The 19,110-nt window shown below is 45.1% G+C and overlaps 1 protein-coding gene across 9 annotated transcripts in view; it reads right to left on the reverse strand.

Annotated features, from left to right (window-relative positions):
* Positions 1-19,088, reverse strand: part of BECN1 (beclin 1) — a 22,955-nt gene extending 3,867 nt beyond the window's left edge. Inside the window, exons 1-10 of one of the 9 annotated variants that reach the window (XM_063717881.1) lie at positions 18,838-18,913; positions 9,871-10,096; positions 9,463-9,594; positions 6,569-6,636; positions 5,350-5,411; positions 4,589-4,679; positions 4,346-4,482; positions 4,023-4,217; positions 1,732-1,878; positions 353-502 (exon numbers count right to left, since the gene is read on the reverse strand). In XM_063717881.1, coding sequence (XP_063573951.1) covers positions 353-502; positions 1,732-1,878; positions 4,023-4,217; positions 4,346-4,482; positions 4,589-4,679; positions 5,350-5,411; positions 6,569-6,636; positions 9,463-9,592 — 980 coding nt within the window. In that variant the 5' untranslated portion in view covers positions 9,593-9,594; positions 9,871-10,096; positions 18,838-18,913. 9 annotated transcript variants of the gene reach the window in all.
* Between the last annotated feature and the right edge of the window lie 22 nt (positions 19,089-19,110).

The raw sequence follows: 19,110 nt of genomic DNA on the forward strand, positions 1-19,110 counted from the left end.
TTTAATGAACAAACTACATTTATTACATAATTGCCTGGGGGCCTTCCATGAACAAATGTTATGTTTTGGTTTAAATTTAAGAAACAAAAACTGAAAATATCCTGAGGAACACTAAGGCTCTGGGGACTGTAGGCTGGGAACTATGCTATAGTCATGCAACTCAGTGACTGTGTGATCAGTGGAGAGAGCCCTGTGATGAGGGGAAAATCAGATGCTGACAGCTCTTCAGCCACAGAAAACTCCCGGTCTGTGGGCAGCAAGGGCTCCTGACATGGTGGACAGCAGTACCAGGTTGGAGATACAAATTATATCAAAGACACATCACTCCCCAAGAAAGGGCTACACTTCTTACCTCTGAAATTTCAGACCCATCTTATTGGCCAGAGCATGGAGCAGCAACACAGTCTGGCCCCAAGCAGCATTAATCTCATTCCATTCCACGGGAACACTGGGCAGGCGACCCAGCCTGAAGTTATTGATTGTGCCAAACTGTCCACTGTGCCTACAGAGGAAGGCAGAAAGGTGGGGGGAAATATAGGGATTACTTAAAACTTTTGACATTTCCCACTCTCACCCCAAACCTAGCTTAAATCTGTCTTCAAGTCCATATATGCAAGCTGTACTTGGCACTTTAAATACATGTCCAAAACTTGAGTCATCATCTTTTTCCCTGCTGCTCAGATGCCAAAGCAGAAACCTGGGTGGTATCCTTGAATGCTCCCTCAGCTCCTTCCATGCAAAACTGCCAACCTCTCCTGATTCTACCTGCTAAATCTCTTAGATCTTTCCACTTTTCTCCAAATTCAATGCTACTATTCTTTTCCTTTAGATTCCTACTGATGACTATCCTTTCCAACGATTCCACCCCTTTACCCCAAGTCATTCCCCATGGTGCAGGAAAAGCCATCGTTCACAAATACAAGTGTAATTACATCACTTCCCTAGCTAAAATGCTTCAGTGTCTCCTCTGCCTTTTGGATCAAGTCCAAACCTCTTAATGAGGCCTACGAGATCCTTCAGGAACTGGTAACTCTCCAGTTTCATATCCAGTCACTCTCCCCTTTACACTCAATCTTCAGTCACAATAAGCTCCTTTCTGTTCTCTGAATTCACCACTCCCTCTTTCCCATTTCTTTGCACATAATGTTCTCTCTGCTAGGAACAACCCCCTCTCTGCAGACTTCTACTTTACCTCTCAGTTTAAACATAAGTCCCCTATGGGGAAACTCTCCATATGGCCTCCCCAAACTGGATCAAGTGCCCTTATGTGTTCCCACAGCTCCCTGGGTTTACCATCATCACACTGCATTACAACTGCTTGTTATTTATCCATCCCTTCCACCAGATTATATGCAACTGGAAGGCTGACTGCATACTGTTTTGCTGTTGCCCTCCTAGCACTCAGCACAGTGCCTTTTCCAGAGCAGATGCTCAACAGTTATTAAATTAATGAAACATCAAACACCCTGGGGATAAGAAATCAGCACCAGGCAGCTTACCAGGTTTTTAAGTGGCTGAAGGGCTCAGGCCTTTTCCTTTCTTTAGAAGGGTGGATGTCACCAAGCTCTAGAATTCCAATCCCTACTGTGCCTATCCCATCATTATGAATGAAAGAAACCTAGCTGGGTGAAGATACAGCCCCTGTTTTGTGGGAAGTGGGCACCCAGGCTTAGTGGTCAACAGCTAAGGTCTAGATATGTGCAGTGCTCCTCATCCCCCAGCTCTCATTACCAGATGTGGAAGGTTGCATTAAAGACATTGGTTTTCTTCAGCTTATCCAGCTGCATCTGGGCATAACGCATCTGGTTTTCGACACTCTTCAGCTCATCATCCAGCTCCAGCTGTTGTCGTTTAAATTCACTGTATTCTCTCTGATACCTGTGAGCAGCCAAGGGGGCCATTGAAGGCTGTTAGTTTGGGGGCTAAAGTTTCTCTCTCACCACACTATGAATGATTCTTTAGTGATCATCGTTACATCTAGCTCTTGCATCTTTTATATTTGGCATAGATCCCATTCTGAGGAACATGTATGTCCTAGCTGTTTTGCCTGGAAGGAACAGAAATGTCTCAAATTCCAGCTGCCCATATGCAAAAAGGTGGAGGAAGAAAGAATTCTCTCAAACCAGGGCAAAAAACCTCTTATTTCTGATCTTTTTCAGAAGTGAGGTGAATGGGTTAGGAGTGGCTTCTTGGGGCCGGGCATGGTGGCTCACACCTGTAATCCCAGCACTTTGGGAGGCCGAGACGGGTGGATAACTTGAGGTCAGGACTTCAAAAGCAGTCTGGCCAATGTGGTGAAACCCTGTCTCTACTAAAAATACAAAAATTAGCCAGGCGTGGCGGCACACACCTGTAGTCCCAGCTACTTGGGAGGCTGAGGTGGGAGAATTGCTTCAACCCAGGAGGCAGAGGTTGCAGTGAGCTATCACACCACTGTACTCCAGAATGGGCAACAGAGCCAAGACTCCGTCTCAAAAAAAAAAAAGAGTGGCTTCTTCTGGGTTGGGCACAGTGTCTCATGCCTGTAATCCCAGCACTTTGGGAGGCCGAGGTGGGCAGATCACCTGAGGTCAGGAGTTAGAGGCCGGCCTGGCCAACATGGTAAAATTCTGTCTCTACTAAAAAAACAAAAATTAGCCAGGCGTGGTGGCGCGCGCCTGTAGTCCCAGCTACTTGGGAGGCTGAGGTAGGAGAATCGCTTGAACCTGGGAGGTGGAGGTTGCAGACAGCTGAGATCATGCCACTGCACTCCAGCCTAGGCAACAGAGTGAAGCTCTGTCTCAAAAAAAAAAAAACAAAAAAACAGTGGCTTTTTCCAGCTGGCCATGGTGGCTTATGCTTGTAATCCCAGCACTTTGGGAGGCTGAGGCAGTTGGATCACTTGAGCTCAAGAGTTCAAGACCAGCCTGGGCAACATGGGGAAACCCCATCTCTATAAAAAATCCAAAAATTAGCCAGGTATGGTGTTGCGCACCTGTAGTTCCAGCTACTTGGGAGGCTGAGGCGAGAGGATTGCTTGGGTGTAGGAAGTCAAGGCTGCAGTGAGTCATGACTGCACCACTGCACTCCAGCCTGGACAACAGAGTAAGACTCTGTTTCTAAAAAAAAAAAAACAAAAAACAGTGGCTTCTTCCATGAACTGGCCATAATTGGCCTTCTAAAGTTTCACTTCTATACACTTACTGTCCTTCAAATAGTTACTACACCCCACTTCCAGTGAAACTTGTTATACTACTGTGTGAAAAAAATGGACTTTTCTCTGTCCTTCATTTCCACAACTTTAGTTAGTATGGACACTGTGTCTCCTCCACTAGAGAAAGGGTTCTCTCAGGTCAAGGACATCTATAATGTTTTTATTTTTTGAGACAGGGTCTCAACTCTGCTGCCCAAGCTGGAGTGCAGTGGTGTGATCACAGCACACTGTAACCTCAAACTCCTGGGCTCAAGTTATCCTCCACTTCAGCCTCCTGAGTAGTTGCTAGGACTACAGGTCTACCACAGCAGCCTAGTTTTTTTTTTTAATTTTCATTTTTGTAGAGATGGGGTCTCACTATGTTGCCCCAGATGGTCTTAAATCCTGGCTTTAAGTGATCCTTCTGCCTTGGTCTCCCAAAGTGCTGGAATTACAGATATGAATGACCATACCTGGCCCCCATGAAATTTTTAAGCTTGGAGGGAACAAATGTAGGCTAATTAGCTCATCTTTTCAGCCAAGGATGGCTAGAAAGTGGCTGATTCATCCAAATGAGCCCATTCCCTACAGGACAGAGCCAAGACTGGAGCTCTGGTTTCTGTACTATTTAACCACATACTTTTTTCACTTAATCATGCTGACTCTTCATAGGTAACTCTCCCAACAAACCTCTAGAAAAAGGGCATGGAAGCAATATGCAGGATCTGGGGCAGGCATGCTGCTGACTGACAGTTGACTAGTTTACAAACTATTCAGACACATTCAGCTGGAAGCCATTTCCTCTCCTGGAGCCTTCAGTGTGAGATGATAGAACAGGGTGAGCACTCACTGAGCTTCCTCCTGATCCAGTCTCTCAGCCTCAGCCTGGACCTTCTCGAGATTTTCTGCCACTATCTTGCGGTTCTTTTCCACATCTTCCAGCTCCTGGATCAGCCTCTCCTCCTCTAGTGCCAGCTCCTTTAGCTCCATCTGTAACTGTTCACTGTCATCCTCATTCATTTGCTCTAAGATCTCCAAACAGCGTCTGCCAAAGACACAGGCAGACTATACTTACTAGAGCTCCATTTGCCTGAGTGGAGTACGGCTCTTGGGTAAGGGCCAAGCAGTCCCAGAGCAGTAACAGCTCTGAGCCCTGGCTCTGGAGACACTCACTTGTAGTTCTGACACTCATTTTCAGTGACGTTGAGCTGAGTGTCCAGCTGGTCTAAAAGAGTATCTGTGCATTCCTCACAGAGTGGGTGATCCACATCTGTCTGGCCCGACATGATGTCAAAAAGATCCCCAGTGACCTGGAAGTGTGGGAGAGTCAGGGTAGGGCCTCCCCCATGCTTCCTGCTCAATTACCCACTCTCCCAGCCAGGCCTACTGCTTGCCACCGGAATGGGGCCGACTTGCCTTCAGTCTTCGGCTGAGGTTCTCCATGGTGCCGCCATCAGATGCCTCCCCAATCAGAGTGAAGCTGTTGGCACTTTCTGTGGACATCATCCTGCAGACAGCCCCCCGCCCACGGGCCACATGAGGGAACAGAGAGGCTTCCTCCACCTACTGCAATGCCAGTGGCAGAGACTCTCAAGCACCAGCTGAGGGGCCTCAGGGAACATACCCACTCCTAGCCCGACTGACCTCCCAAGGGTACCTCTCTCCCAAAGGAAGGCCATGCTGGTCTTCCACAGGGACACTCAGCACGAAGGTTGGCCTTGATGGACTAAGGAGGGAGAGGGAGCATAAAAAATTGATATGTCTACAGTGGAAAAGAAGGGAGAACCAGGAAAGCCCATTTTAAAAAATATTATACCCCTTGCCAGCAAGCTCTTTACCTGCAGCAATGAGAACTAAGGACCTGAACATCTAACAACATTTGCTATTTTGAAACTTCTCAAGAGCCCATCTCTTGGTGATTAGTCAATCACTCCCTCAATTTTTTTCAATACTTCATCATTAAAGCTACTATCCTTTCCCACTGTGTGAATGGCTACAGGAAAAAATCCATACTGGAAGGTGACGGGCCAGGTATAAGGGAATACATCTTTCCTGAAAGGGCCAAAAGGCTAGGTGATGACGCATCTCTATCACCTGGCTCCAGGTCTCGATTCCTGGATTTAATTAAAATTCTACTAGCCTTTGGCAAGGAATGGGGGCTGAGAAGTAGTAGGCACCTGGCTGGGGGGATGAATCTGCGAGAGACACCATCCTGGCGAGGAGTTTCAATAAATGGCTCCTGGGAAAGAAATAAGAGGGCATTATAATTCTGGCAGCTTAGAGGTAGAGTTCATCTCCCAAACAGCCTCAGAACTATATGGCTTTAGTCTTGATAACCACAAGACTTGATAAACCACAGAGACTTAAAAAATGGGTATTATCGAAGCAATCCTTGTGTATGTGGACTAAGAAAGGACCCATGATACAGACAAACCTTAAGTCCCGTTTGATTTTTTTTTGTGGGGAACAGCATTTCCTAACTATGTTACACTCTACGTATGGTTAAATTTGCATTTCTCAACACTTAGCAGTCAGGGGCAGGGGACAGAATGCCCTAAATCACAGTACAAAGAAAAAGCCAGATCAGACTGCAATGAAGTCTGCCACAGTACAAAGCAGATAATTTATATGTTTTCAGTATTTTGAGATTACTCATATGTGACCAAAATCTCACGACATCTATTGACTTCAAATGCCAGACCCCTTTGCCTCCTTGCTTAAGGCTTTTCTGGCTCCTAGACTCTTCACTGCCTGCAGGGGGCGCTGGCCAGAATTAATGACCTCCACTAAACCTGACATCAGCACTCCCCCAGTGACTGGCAGCTGCGGGTAAATAAATACTCCAGCTCTCTTGCTACTTGAGAAGAAATCTCAGGTGTGTATTCAATAGTATCTCACAGGATGTTGTTCCACAGGATCACTGATATTATCACAGCTTAAAATGACATGTTCTCTAACACTGACGATTCTTTCTGTCCAGGGAAATCATACAATTCACTGTCCTAACCAGGATGCTTTTGAGAATGGAGAGGAGCAGATATTAACAACTAGCTAGAACAACAGATGCAAATCAATGCTCTGGAACGACCTGGACACACAGGTCATCCCATCTCCAACCTACGATAATTTATAATTCTGCTTCAAATAAAGAGCCCTTTCCAAGATTTTAAAATGGCTCATTCAGTAACCCTGTGACCTCAGGTGCAGACTGTACCTCCAGTGGTGCATAGCAGCCTGATCATGTAGAATGTCTCATTACCCAGAGACCCCAAAAGTCTGGGAGCTCTAGAAGCGCCAAGTAGCCTGCAGAAACCAAGCCTGCATTCCTGTGTTTTCATATATCTCTCACTTGGAATGCTTACTACATGAGGATAGGGGAGAGGGCACTTCTATTACCTCTCCTGAGTTAGTCTCTTCCTCCTGGGTCTCTCCTGGTTTCGCCTGGGCTGTGGTAAGTAATGGAGCTAAAGGCAAGGAAAATATTGGGTCAGAAACAGTCTTATTAAAGCAGGAAGGCATCTGAAGGTATGGGAAAAGAATGTGAAATATTCTCATCACCACCCTCACCTCCAATTTTTCTTAAAGTACCATTTACACCAAAATGAATCTGTGGTCCTCCTCACCCCCATTAAATCAGATTAAAGAAATGTTCAATTTTTTAAGGCATAATGGTATTATTATTATTATTATTAATATTATTATTTTAAGATGGAGTCTCGCTCTGTCGCCAGGCTGGAGTGCAGTGGCACGATCTCGGCTCACTGCAATCTCTGCCTCCCGGGTTCGAGTGATTCCCCTGCTTCAGTCCCCCAAGTAGGTGGGACTACAGGCGCGCACCACCATGCCCAGCTAATTTTTTTGTATTTTAGTAGAGACGAGTTTTCACCATGTTGGCCAGGCCTTGATCTCCTGACCTCGTGATCTACCCGTCTCAGCTACCCAAAGTGCTGGGATTACAGGCTGAGTCACCACGCCCGGCCAGTATCATTTATTTTTAAGAATCCTTATCTGTCAAAAATACAGAAATATTTAGTGTTTATGTTTGGGATTTGCTTCAAAACAATTCAGAGTGGGAAGGAATGGATGGGGCTGTAGACAAAGCTTGATTAAATATGTGCTGATAATTGTTGCAACTAGGTGATGGGTACACATGGGTTCATGATATACTCTGAAATTTTTCACCACAAAAGCAAACATCCTGTTTCCCCCAGAACAGCAAGGAGGGAACATAAGAAAACTTTCTAGGAAGATGAAACATTGCTAAATTGCAATGATCCAGATTACATGAGTGTATCCATTTGTCAAAAATGTACAGCTAAGATTCATACATTTCAAGGCACGACAATTTACCTTTCTAAAAAGGTGTAAAAAACATAATAATTGAGCAGGGGATGGGAGGTGAATGGAGGTGTAGACAACATAAGAATGTGAGAATATGGCTGATTGTTGAAGCTGGGTGATGAATACAAAGCAGGCTATGCTATTCTCTTGACTATATATGTCTCAAATTTTCCATAATAAAAAGTCAAAAATTGTTATTAAAAGAGTTCAAGAGGCACGGTGGCTCACGCTTGTAATCCCAGTACTTTGGGAGGCTGAGGCGGGCAGATCACAAGGTCAAGAGATCGAGACCATCCTGGCCAACATAGTGAAACCGTCTCTACTAAAAATACAAAAATTAGCTGGGCATGGCAGTACGTGCCTATAGTCCCAGCTACTCAGGAGGCTGATGCAGGACAATCGCTTGAACCAGGGAGGCAGAGGTTGCAGTGAGCCGAGATCGCGCCACTCCAGCCTGGCAACAGGGAGACTCCGTCTCAAACAAAAAAAAAAAAGAAAGAGCTAATTTCCCCTCAAGAAAGAGGAATCAGGTAATAATAGCAGCTAACACTTATTGAATACTATTTGCCCAGCAAATTCCTAAGTGTTTCTGTGGTTTGTCATATTTGAACTTTATAAATTCTTTATGAGGCAGTTTAACGTTTTACAGAAAAAATCAGAAACCAAGGCTTGGAGAAATGAGCTTATTTAAGCTGCCTATTCAGTCTTCTCTTTTACTGTCTGACTTAATCTGAAGTCTTCTTTGTGGGGTTTTGGGGTTTTTTATTTTTTTAATTATAGAGACAGGGTCTTACTGTGTTGCCCAGGCTGGTGTCAAACTCCTGCTCAAGTGATCCACCTGCCTCAGCCTCCCATAGTGCTGGGATCAGAGGTGTGAACCACCACTCCTGACCTTTTTAATTAATTAATTTATTTTTTGAGACAGGGTCTTGCACTGTTGCCCAAGCTGCAGTGCAGTGGCATGATCATAGCTTCCTGCAGCTTTGACCTCCTGGGCTCAAGTGATCCTCCTGCCTCAGCCTCCACCACCCACCACACCCAGCAATTTTTTTTTTTTTAGTAGAGACAAGATCTCTGCTAGGTTGCTCAGATTGGTCTTGAACTCCTGAGCTCAAGCGATCCTCCCACCTCAGCCTCCCAAAGCACTGAGATTACAGGCTCACGTGAGCCATCACGTCCAGCAAATTCTTCAGACTTTAAGACTCTACTCCATTTACCAGCTGTTGGACCTTAGGTAAGTCACTTAACCTCTCTGTGCCTCAGTTCTTCATCTGAAAAATGATGTAATGATGGTATACCCCGTGCGGGTTGTTACAGGGACTAAATGAAGTAATACGTGTAATGCACTTGGTATTACTATATAGTAAGTCCTCAAAAAATACCATTTATTATTATATATACATATTCCTTTTCTCTGAAACAGTAGGAGCAGAAAATAAGGATCTTTCTTTTGCTACCGAAAGCTCTCTTTTTTTGAGACGGAGCCTCGCTCTGTTGCCCAGGCTGGAGTTCAGTGGTGCGATCTCAGCTCACTGCAAACTCCACCTCCCGGGTTCAAGCGATTCTCCTACCTCAACCTCCCGAGTAGCTGGGACCACAGGCGCGTGCCATCACGCCCGGCTAATTTTTGTATTTTTAGTAGAGACGGGGTTTCGCCATGTTGGCCAGGCTGGTCTCGAACTCCTGACCTCAGGTGATCTGCCCGCCTTGGTCTCCCAAAATGCTGGAATTACAGGCGTGAGCCACCGCGCCCGGTCGGAAAGCTCTCAGAAGCCCACCATGTCAGAATGCTTTATGTTTCCGAGGAGAAAACAGAGAGCCAGATGAAGTGACTTTCCTAGGTTCACACGATGTTTGTGGCGGACTACACAGCCACCATAAGAATTATATCACCAAAGCTGCCCACCTTCCACATTCTTGACCACCCTCTTTCCAAGGGTCTCGCTGACCTGTGAGTTCCTGGATGGTGACACGGTCCAGGATCTTGAAACTCGTGTCCAGTTTCAGGGGCTGGCTGCAGCGCTGGCACACGAAGCTCACCTGCATGGTGCTGTTGTTGGACGTCTTAGACCCTTCCATCCCTGAGGCAGTGGAAAAGAGGCAACATTAGGGAGAAGCGACGCCCTAGAACCTCCGGCTCGGGGTTACCACATGCCTTGGTGACGATGGTAAAGGGAGGGAAGTCCCAGCCTGCGCCGTTCCCTCTAGGAATGGTACGATATGGGTCGCACCTGCTTCCGGGGCAGCCTGAGCAAAGGCAGTTTAGAGCCAAGGGTCAGGGAAGGGACTCCAGTAAGAGCCGTGAGGGTTCCCAGACTCCCTTCTAAGGTCCCACCTCAGCCCCCGATGCTCTTCACCTCGGGACCCCGGAGCCCGTCACCCAAGTCCGGTCTACCGCGGGGGCACTGTGGCCTCGGGTCGGCCCCGGAGCGAGGCCTCCAGAACTGCCATCGCTCTGTCTTCAGCGACTTCCCGGTACGCCGGCGGAAAACTTCCGCCCGAGACCGGACGTGACGCTACGACGGCAGCGGGAGCTCCTGGTCCACAGGCTCACAGATCCGGCAGCGGCCCCCAGAGGCCGGGCTGGAAAAAGCAGCGGGCTTCAGCGGATGACCGAGGTTACGAAGGGAAGTGTAGGAGCCAAGTCCGCAGAGAATGGGGAGGCTCCGCTATTCTCTAAATTCAGGGGGCGGAGGGCGCGGTAGCTCACGCCTGTAATCTCAGCACTCTGGGAGGCCGAGGAGGGCGGATCACGTGAGGTCAGGAGTTCGAGACCAGCCTGGCCAATACAGTGAAACCCCGTCTCTACTAAAAATACAAAAATTAGCCGGGTGTGGTGGGGCACGCCTATAATCCCAGCTTAATCCCAGCTACTCGGGAGGCTGAGGCAGGAGAATCGCTTGAACCTGGGAGGCAGAGGTTGCAGTGAGCCGAGATCGGGCCACTGCACTCCAGCCTGGGCGACAGGACAAGACTCCATCTCAAAACAACAACAACAACAACAAAAGGCCGGGCATGGTGGCTCACGCCTGTAATTCCAGCACTTTGGGAGGCCAAGGCGGGTGGATCACAAGGTCAGGAGTTCGAGACCAGCCTGGCCAACATGGTGAAATCCAGTCTCTACTAAAAAATACAACAATTAGCGGGGCATGGTGGCGTGCGCCTGTAATCCCAGCTACTCAGGAGGCTGAGGTAGGAAAATCGCTTGACCCCCGGAGGCGGAGGTTGCAGTGAGTTGAGATCATGCCACTGCACTCCAGCCTGGGCGACAGAAGGAGACTCCATCTCAAAAAAACCCACGCACAAAAAAACAAAAATAAAACCAACAAAAAAAGAAAACGTTATTCAAATAAAGGCTTGAAGAAGGTGAGGAAGGAATTCTTAGCTACATCTTAAGGAAGAGCATTCTAGGCCAAGGGAACAGCAAGAGCACAGAGGTTTGGGGATTAGCAGAGACTGGTGTGGCTAGAAGATGGGCAAGGAAAAGAGATACAGAAAATGGGGTGAGGGAGGTAAGAGTGTTGAGCTACCACCTAGGCTCTTATAGGGATTGTAAAGCTCTGGCTTTCACTTTGAAAGAGATGAGATGACTGGGTCTTGAGCAGAGGGACTTACTTCATTTTTAAAAACAACTTTATGGGGTATAATTTACATACCATAAGACTCACACTTTTTAAATGTACAGTTCAATGATTTTTAGTAAATTTACAGAGTTGCACAACTATCACCATAATCCAGTTTTAGAACATTTCCCGTCTCCCCTTGCAATCCCCCACTGTGGCCTCCCAAAGTGCTGAGATTACAGGTGTGAGGCAATGTGCCTGGCCAAAAGTTTTTCATTTCAATAAAGTCCAATGTTTATGCTTTTGGTGTAAAAGAAACCACTGCTTAACCCAAAATTGTATGTAGTATTGTCTATTTTATTTTGAGACAGCGTCTCACTCTGTTACCCAGGCTGGAGTGAAGCGGAACGAACAAACAAGGCTCACTGCAGATTTGACTTCCTGGCTCAAGCAATCCTCTTGCTTCAACCTCCACCATAGCAGGGACCACAGGTGAACACTACCATGCCCAGCTAATTTTAAAATTTTTTGTAGAGATGGGGTCTCACACTGCACTCCAGCCTCGGTGACAGAGCGAGACTCCATCTCAAAAAAAAAAAAAGAGATGGGGTTTCACTTTGTTGCCCAGGCTTCTGCTTTTTAAATTTAACATTTTTCTATGTTGCTACACAGTTATTGTAGTTATCATGGCTACATTACACTACACTAAATTTACTGCCTTAGTGTATTTTTTTACCACTGGAAATTCTACTATTTCCCCTTTGGGTGATTACAATAATCCTGCAATGAAGAGCTGACTACTTACTTATGATTGAGACTCATAACTGGGATTACAGAATTAAGAGTGTGTCAGCTATTTAATGTCTCTTCCTTAACATTGGGAATCATTTTCCAAAGTGCTTGCACATAACTATATTCTGCCTCCAGTAATGTATGAGGAAGCCTGTTTTCATATTGCCTTGGCCAGTATTGGGTATCATATATTTGGGGAACAAAACCAAAAAATGGCACTTCCTTGTTATTTTAATTAGCATCATTGATTGCTGGTAAGGCTGAACTTTTTGCTATGTATTTGCTTATTGTAGTTACTTTTTTTTTTTTTTTTTGAGATGGAGTCTTGCTCTGTTGCCCAGGCTGGAGTGCAGTGGTGCGATCTCAGCTCACTGCAACCTCTGCCTCCCGGGTTCACGCCATTCTCCTGTCTCAGCCTCCCGAGTAGCTGGGACTACAGGCGCCCACCACTATGCCTGGCTAATTTTTTGTATTTTTAGTGGAGACAGTTTCACCATGTTAGCCAGGATGGTCTCGATCTCCTGACCTCGTGATCCACCCGCCTTAGCCTCCCAAAGTGCTGGGATTACAGGTGTGAGCCACCATGCCCAGCCTTTTTTTTTTTTTTTTTTTTTTTTAAAGAGACACGGTCTCACTCTGTCACCCAGGCTGGAGTGCAGTGGTGCAATATCAGCTCACTGGAATCTCTGCCTCCGAGGCTCAAGCAGTAGTTACTTTTTTCTGAATTATGTTTGCATTCTTTGATTATTTAGGTATTAGATTCTTAGTATTTTTCTCAGTATTTTTAGTAATTTTTCATGAATGCTCTAATTAACATATTTTCCAGATGTTCAGAAAGTTTTAAGTTTTCAAGTCAAATCTGCTTATTTTTCTTGATGACTTATATTGCTTAGAAAGTTATTCCCACTTCCAGAAGTGTCTTTCTTTTCTTTTAAATGTATGTGGTCTTCTTATAGTTGGTAGTGGATGTGATATGTGGAACTAGATTGATTTTTCTCCTGGTTTTGTGACTAGGGATAGCGTTTACAATCCTTCTTCCTCTTAGCTCTTTCAGCATGAAAGCCCCTTTAGGGGAGGTGACTGGAATCATCCCCAAAGAATTCTCACCTGGTCCTGGTATGGCTGCTTCATAGTCCTGCGTTTCTTCCTGCTTGGCTGTCCCTAACATCTCAGAAACGCATAGAGAAGTAACGGGCTTCTAGAGAGGTAGGGGGTATAGTGTTACAACTGAGGATTTGGAAGTTGAGACCACCTGGTTCTTTACCATCCACTAACTATGTGACCTTGTGCAATTTATTCAACTGTTCTGTGCTTTGTTTTCTTATTTACAAAATGAGAATAATAGTATACAATAGTAAATATCATAAAGGGTAGTGTGATAAATGAGCTGATACATGTGGAATGGAGGGGAATGACTGTTACATAGTGAATGCTCTGTGTACCCTCCCACTTGGGAAGTATATGTAGTCAGTGTATGTAGTGCTTGAGGGATTGTGAATAGTACACAACATATCCTCAGTCATCGATTCAACAGATGTTTATTGAGGATGTACTATGTGCCAGTCCCTATTCTAGGTCTGAGAGGATATACTGGTGAACTGCTCTAATAGTTTATATTCTAGAGGAGAGAATTTGACAATAAACATGTAACCAAGTTAATAAGATAATTTCAGATAATGGCAGATATTATGGGTTGAATGATGTCCTCCAAAAGATGTTGAAGTCCTAACATCTGGGACTAACACATGGGAATGTGACCTTTTTTGGAAATAGGATTGTTGCAGATGAGGTCATTGATGTTAGCCCTAGACCAATATGACTGCGTCCTTATAAATAGGGGCAATCTGGACACAGAGACAGACACATACTGTGTCTGAGGGAAGATGATGTAAAGAGACACAGGGTGACCTGTAAGCCAAGGAAGACCTGAGGCTACCAAAAGCCAGGAAAGAGGTCTGGAATAGATACTTCTCTGGCTCCCTTAGAAGGAACATGGTCCTACTGACACCTTAATTTTGGATTTCTAGCATCCAGAACTCTGAGACAATATATTTCTCTGGTTCTAAGCCATCCACTTTGTGGTACTTTGCTACAGCAGCCCTAGAAAGCTAATACAGTAGGTAAGAGGGTGATGTGATAGAGACTAAGTGGGAGCAGGGTGCGAGGAGCTGCTTCAACTGGGGGATTCAGGAAGGCCTGTGTTATCTGGAAACCACTGAGGGTGACAAGTAGGGAAGAGACATGACTGGCTGACTTAAAAAGAAACTATTTACTGGGGGATAGAATACATAGGGGAAAAGACACAAATCATACGTGTATTTTCAATGAATTTTTACAAAATGAACATGTCAATGTAACCAGTACCCAACTCCCTCTCCCATGCCTCCTTCTAATTGATGCTCACCCTAAGGGCAAACAATATTGTCAATTTTAACACCTTAGATTGAGTTTTGACTGTTTTTTGAATTTCATGTAAATGGAATCATACATGACATACTCTTTTGTTTCCTTTCTCTCATCATGAGATTCATCCACCTTGTGTAGTTTTAGTTCATGCATTCTCAATACTTTGTAGTATTCCATTGTGTGACTATATTAAAATATAGATATCTCTCTTGCTGTTAAGAGGCATCTGGGTAGTTTCCAGTTTGGTCTATTGTGAATAGTGTTGCTATGAACATTCTTGCTCATGTCTTTTGGTGAATATATTTATGCATTTCTCTTGGGTGGGTTCCTAGAGTTGAGGTTTCTGGGATCTCTCTCTCTCTCTCTCTCTTTAGGTATAGATATTCATCTTGAGTAGATGCTACCATCTCTGTGGCTGACATATTAAAAGATTATTTTGAGCTGGCCTGGTGTGCACCTGTAATCCCAGCTCCTCAGGAGGCTGAGGTGGGAGGATCACTTGAGCCAGGAGTTGGAGACCAACTTGGGCAACATAGCAAGACCCCGTCTCAGTCAGTCAATCAATCAATCAATGATAAATTTTGGTGCTGAGTGAAGAATAGAATGTGACAGTTGGTGGGGGGTGGCAAGAGTGGAAATGGAGAGACCAGATAGGAGCCTACTGTAATAGTCCTTACAAATAGCAAAGGATGACAGTGGCTTTGGCCAGGGTAACAAGAGATGGAGGAAAGCACACTCATACCGGATGCATTATACAGGGAAAGCTGACGGGACTTGCTGATGGGTTGAATGTGGAGAGATGAGGAAAAGAGAGGAATCAAGGTTGACTGTTAGGTTTTTGGTTTGAACAACTAGGTGGAAAGTTATGTCAATTACTGAGATGGAGAAGAATAGGAAAATAACAGGTGTGTGGGAGAATCAAGAATTCTGGTTTGGCCATGTTAAGTTTGATATGCTCATTAGGTTTCCAAGTAGAAACATCAAATAGATGGTTGGAACTCAGTGAAGATGTCAGATTGGAGATACGAATCTGGGGCCCTCAAATCAGCATACAGATGATTTTTTTTTTTTTTTTTTGAGATGGAGTTTCGCTCTTGTTGCCCAGGCTGGGGTGCAATGGTGTGATCTCAGCTCACCGCAACCTCCACCTCCCGGGTTCAAGTGATTCTCCTGCCTCAGCCTCTCGAGTAGCTGGGATTACAGGCATCACCATGCCCGGCTAATTTTGTATTTTTAGTAGAGACGGGGTTTCTCCATGTTCAGGCTAGTCTCGAACTCCCAACCTCAGGTGATCTGCCTGCCTTGGCCTCCCAAAGTGCTGGGATTACAGGCATTAGCCCCCGTGCGTGTCTGGCCGAATACAGATGATACTTAAAGCTATGAACATGCATAGATCCTCTTTTTTTTTTTTTTTTTGAGACGGAGTCTCGCTCTGTCGCCCAGGCTGGAGTGCAGTGGTGGGATCTCGGCTTACTCCAAGCTCTGCCTCCCAGGTTCACGCCATTCTCCTGCCTCAGCCTCCCAAGTAGCTGGGACTACAGGCGCCCGCCACCACGCCCAGCTAATTTTTTGTATTTTTGGTAGAGACGGGGTTTCACCGTGTTAGCCAGGATGGTCTCAATCTCCTGACCTCGTGATCCACCCACCTCGGCCTCCCAAAGTGCTGGGATTACAGGCGTGAGCCACCACACCTGGCCGAAGATGCATAGATTCTCTTAGGGAGAAAGTGTAAGCAGAGAATAAAGGACCTAAGTCTCCTGAAGCATGCCATCATTAAGAAGTGGAGCAAAGGAGGAAGAGCCAGCAAAGGAAATGGGGAATCACTGTTGAGGCTGGAGAAAGATCAGAACAGGTTGATGTGTGTATTTTAAGAAGGGGAGTGGCTAATATGTTGAGTACTACTGAGAGATTCAAATAAGATGAGAGGCGACCACTGGTGCTGTCAACATGGTGGTCATTGGTAACCTAACAAAAATTATATCAGTGAGAAAGTGGAGTTGAGAAGTCTGATTAGAGTGGATTGGAGTAAACGGGGCATAAGGAAGTAGAGTAAGAGACAATAAATAATTCAAGAAGTCTTGCCAGGAAGGAGAGCACAGAAAGGGAGTAACAGCTACAGAGGAACCTGGATTCGGGGGGGAGTTTTCTCAAGATAGGGGATATTGGTTATGTCTTGAAATGACCCAGCAGAGGATGTGATGTAGGAAAAAGAGGGGCTAATCATGGGCACAGACATGAGATTGAGAAAGTGAAAGGGGATGGAATCCAAAGCACAAAAGGAAGAGATGGGAACAGGTTTGTTTCCTTCAATGAAAGCGGACAGGCAGAAAATATTTTGCAGATTGGCAGATTTGGTGGTGAGATGATGAGGTAGTTCTCATTTGCTTCTGTTTTCTCAATAAAGAATGAGCCCAGGCCATAAGTTGGAGGTGGGAGAGAAGGAATACTGGAGGTTCAGGGAGATGCGAAAGTATGATACTCATTGGGAGGGTGGGAGAGCAAACTTGTCAGGAGCATGTAGTAGGAGCTCAGGCAGTGTTGTGCACTCATTTGAGATTTTGGGACATGAATTTAAAATTAGACCAGTCATCAGTGATCACATGTGACTTGTAAGCACCCAGAAATGAAGTTATTGTTAAATGTAGTGGTACTCTCCAGTTGTTCACTGAATAAACAAATGAATGAATAGAGTATTATATGAAACACTTGGATGCGGAGGAGGAAGGGAAATAAAGAGAATGTGTATCTGTCTTATAACCTACTTCAAGGAGACAAAACATAATTATTTGAGAACAAAGCATATTTTAACAGGCACAAACATATTAAGTTTTCCAGCTGACATTATAAATTCTGACAGGAATAAGAATAGTGGCATACTTAAAATAGAATGGAGTAAATGTGGGAAATAATTCCTGAAGTTTCAAATCGGATCTCAAAAGTTCCCAGGGAAATGTGTTAACAGAAAACAGAGGTAAAAGGGGGAAAACTGATAGATGTTTATGAGCAAGATGTTATATGTGGCCTTCTATAAGCTGAAAAGGACTTTGAACTTGAAAGCAGGAATGGAAATAATTACTGTAATTTAAGGAGTAACTTCTTCATGCTAACCATTAAGAGATCACTTACTTATCTGACAGTGGCTACTATTTATTTTGTATCTAAGCACTGTGCTAATTGTTTTACATATATTATTTCTAATATTCACAACACTACAAAATTACATACTATTATTTATTACTAATAATTAAAATTCCATTTTACAGATGAGGGAATTGAGACTCAGCATTTCAATAATTTGCCCAAGATTCCAGTTAGTAAGGAACTGAGGTGGGATTTGAAGCCCAGGTCTCTGATCCCAAAGGCCATAGTCAGTCTTCTGTGCTTTACTCTATTTAATTGTGTATTCTCCTCATTTCCCTAGCACTTAGCAGAGAGGCCAGCCTAGAATAAATGTTTAACAGCAAGAGCGACCCCAAAATACAAATCTGATGACCTCCTTTTGCACTTAATCTAGATTGTTTACTAACAACCCTCCTCATCCCCAGCTCACTAGTCTTTGTCTTCAAGACAATCTCTTTCCTTCCCTAGAGCATTTGCCTGAGCTGTACTTATACCTCTCAAGGCTCTTCTCTTTCCATGCTAACCCCTTTATATCCTTTAGATCACAGCTTGTTCAGAGGCCTTCCTTGGCCATTCGATCTAAAATAGATCTCTGGTATTTTCTATGTCATCCACTTGTTTCCTAACATTTATCAAATTTTGCAGTTACCTTGTCAGTTTACTTTCTGGTGTTTTTCCAATATTATGCCCCATGGGACCAGCGACCTTGAATCTTGTTTGCCTTTGATTTCCCAGAGCTGTGCTGTTCAATACAGAAGCCAGCAGCCACATGTGGCTACTGAGCACTGTATTGCAAATGTGGTGTTGCCTTATTGAGATGTGCAGTTAAGTGTAAAATACGCACTGGATTTTGAAGACTTGGTATGAGAAAAGAATGCATAAGATATCGATTTTTAAATGTTGATTACATGTTGAAATATTTGTATAAACTGGGTTAAATATATGACTAAAATTTTCACTTGTTTTACTTTTTAATTGTGGCTACTAGAAGATTTCAACCTACATATGTGACTCACATAGTTCTAGAATCCGACACAGTGCCCTGGCCCATTTTATTTAATGAAATATCCGGTGTCGAGAGAGAGATCGAATGAATGGGTGCATGAAGAGGTATAGTCTCAAGCTTCCACTAGGCAAATAGATACAGCACTGCCGTAGAAGTTAGGAGATCCGGGTTCTGGCTCAGGATGTACTGGAAACGCCTTGGACAAGCCCTACCCTACTCTGGGGATCAATTTGCCAATTAGGTAGTTGATCTTTGAGGTCTGGAAGCTTACGAGAATCAGTTGGCAGGGAAATGTACCAGGAAAGCTTGGTACAACGGCACTTGTCTTTTTCGCTCTAGCCTAAACACTTGAGCCTCGGCAAACGGGCAGAGGCAGCGGGAATTAGGGACTACACCCCCGAACCCAGTACCCGCGTCCCCGACTTCCCCGAGCCTACGTCACTGGGGCGCGACGGCGTTGTCCCCGGGACTGCAGCGGCTGAGAAGGTCCCTTCGGTGAAGGCGAGTTCCGGGACAACAGAGAGGGTCGCACCGTTTCCGAGTCTCTCGGAGGCTCAGTTCTCACCGCACCATTCCCCACAGCTCTCCTTTTCACTTCACCTCTACCCGACACTTGACCCCGGCAGTGTGAACACCGCTGGGAGCGTCCAAAGCCGAGCCTCATCGCGGCTGCGCAGCGCACGTGCACAGCCTCGCAGGAGTCTCGGCGA

Source organism: Pongo abelii, chromosome 19, assembly GCF_028885655.2.
Source record: "Pongo abelii isolate AG06213 chromosome 19, NHGRI_mPonAbe1-v2.0_pri, whole genome shotgun sequence".
Taxonomy (NCBI): Eukaryota; Metazoa; Chordata; class Mammalia; order Primates; family Hominidae; genus Pongo; species Pongo abelii.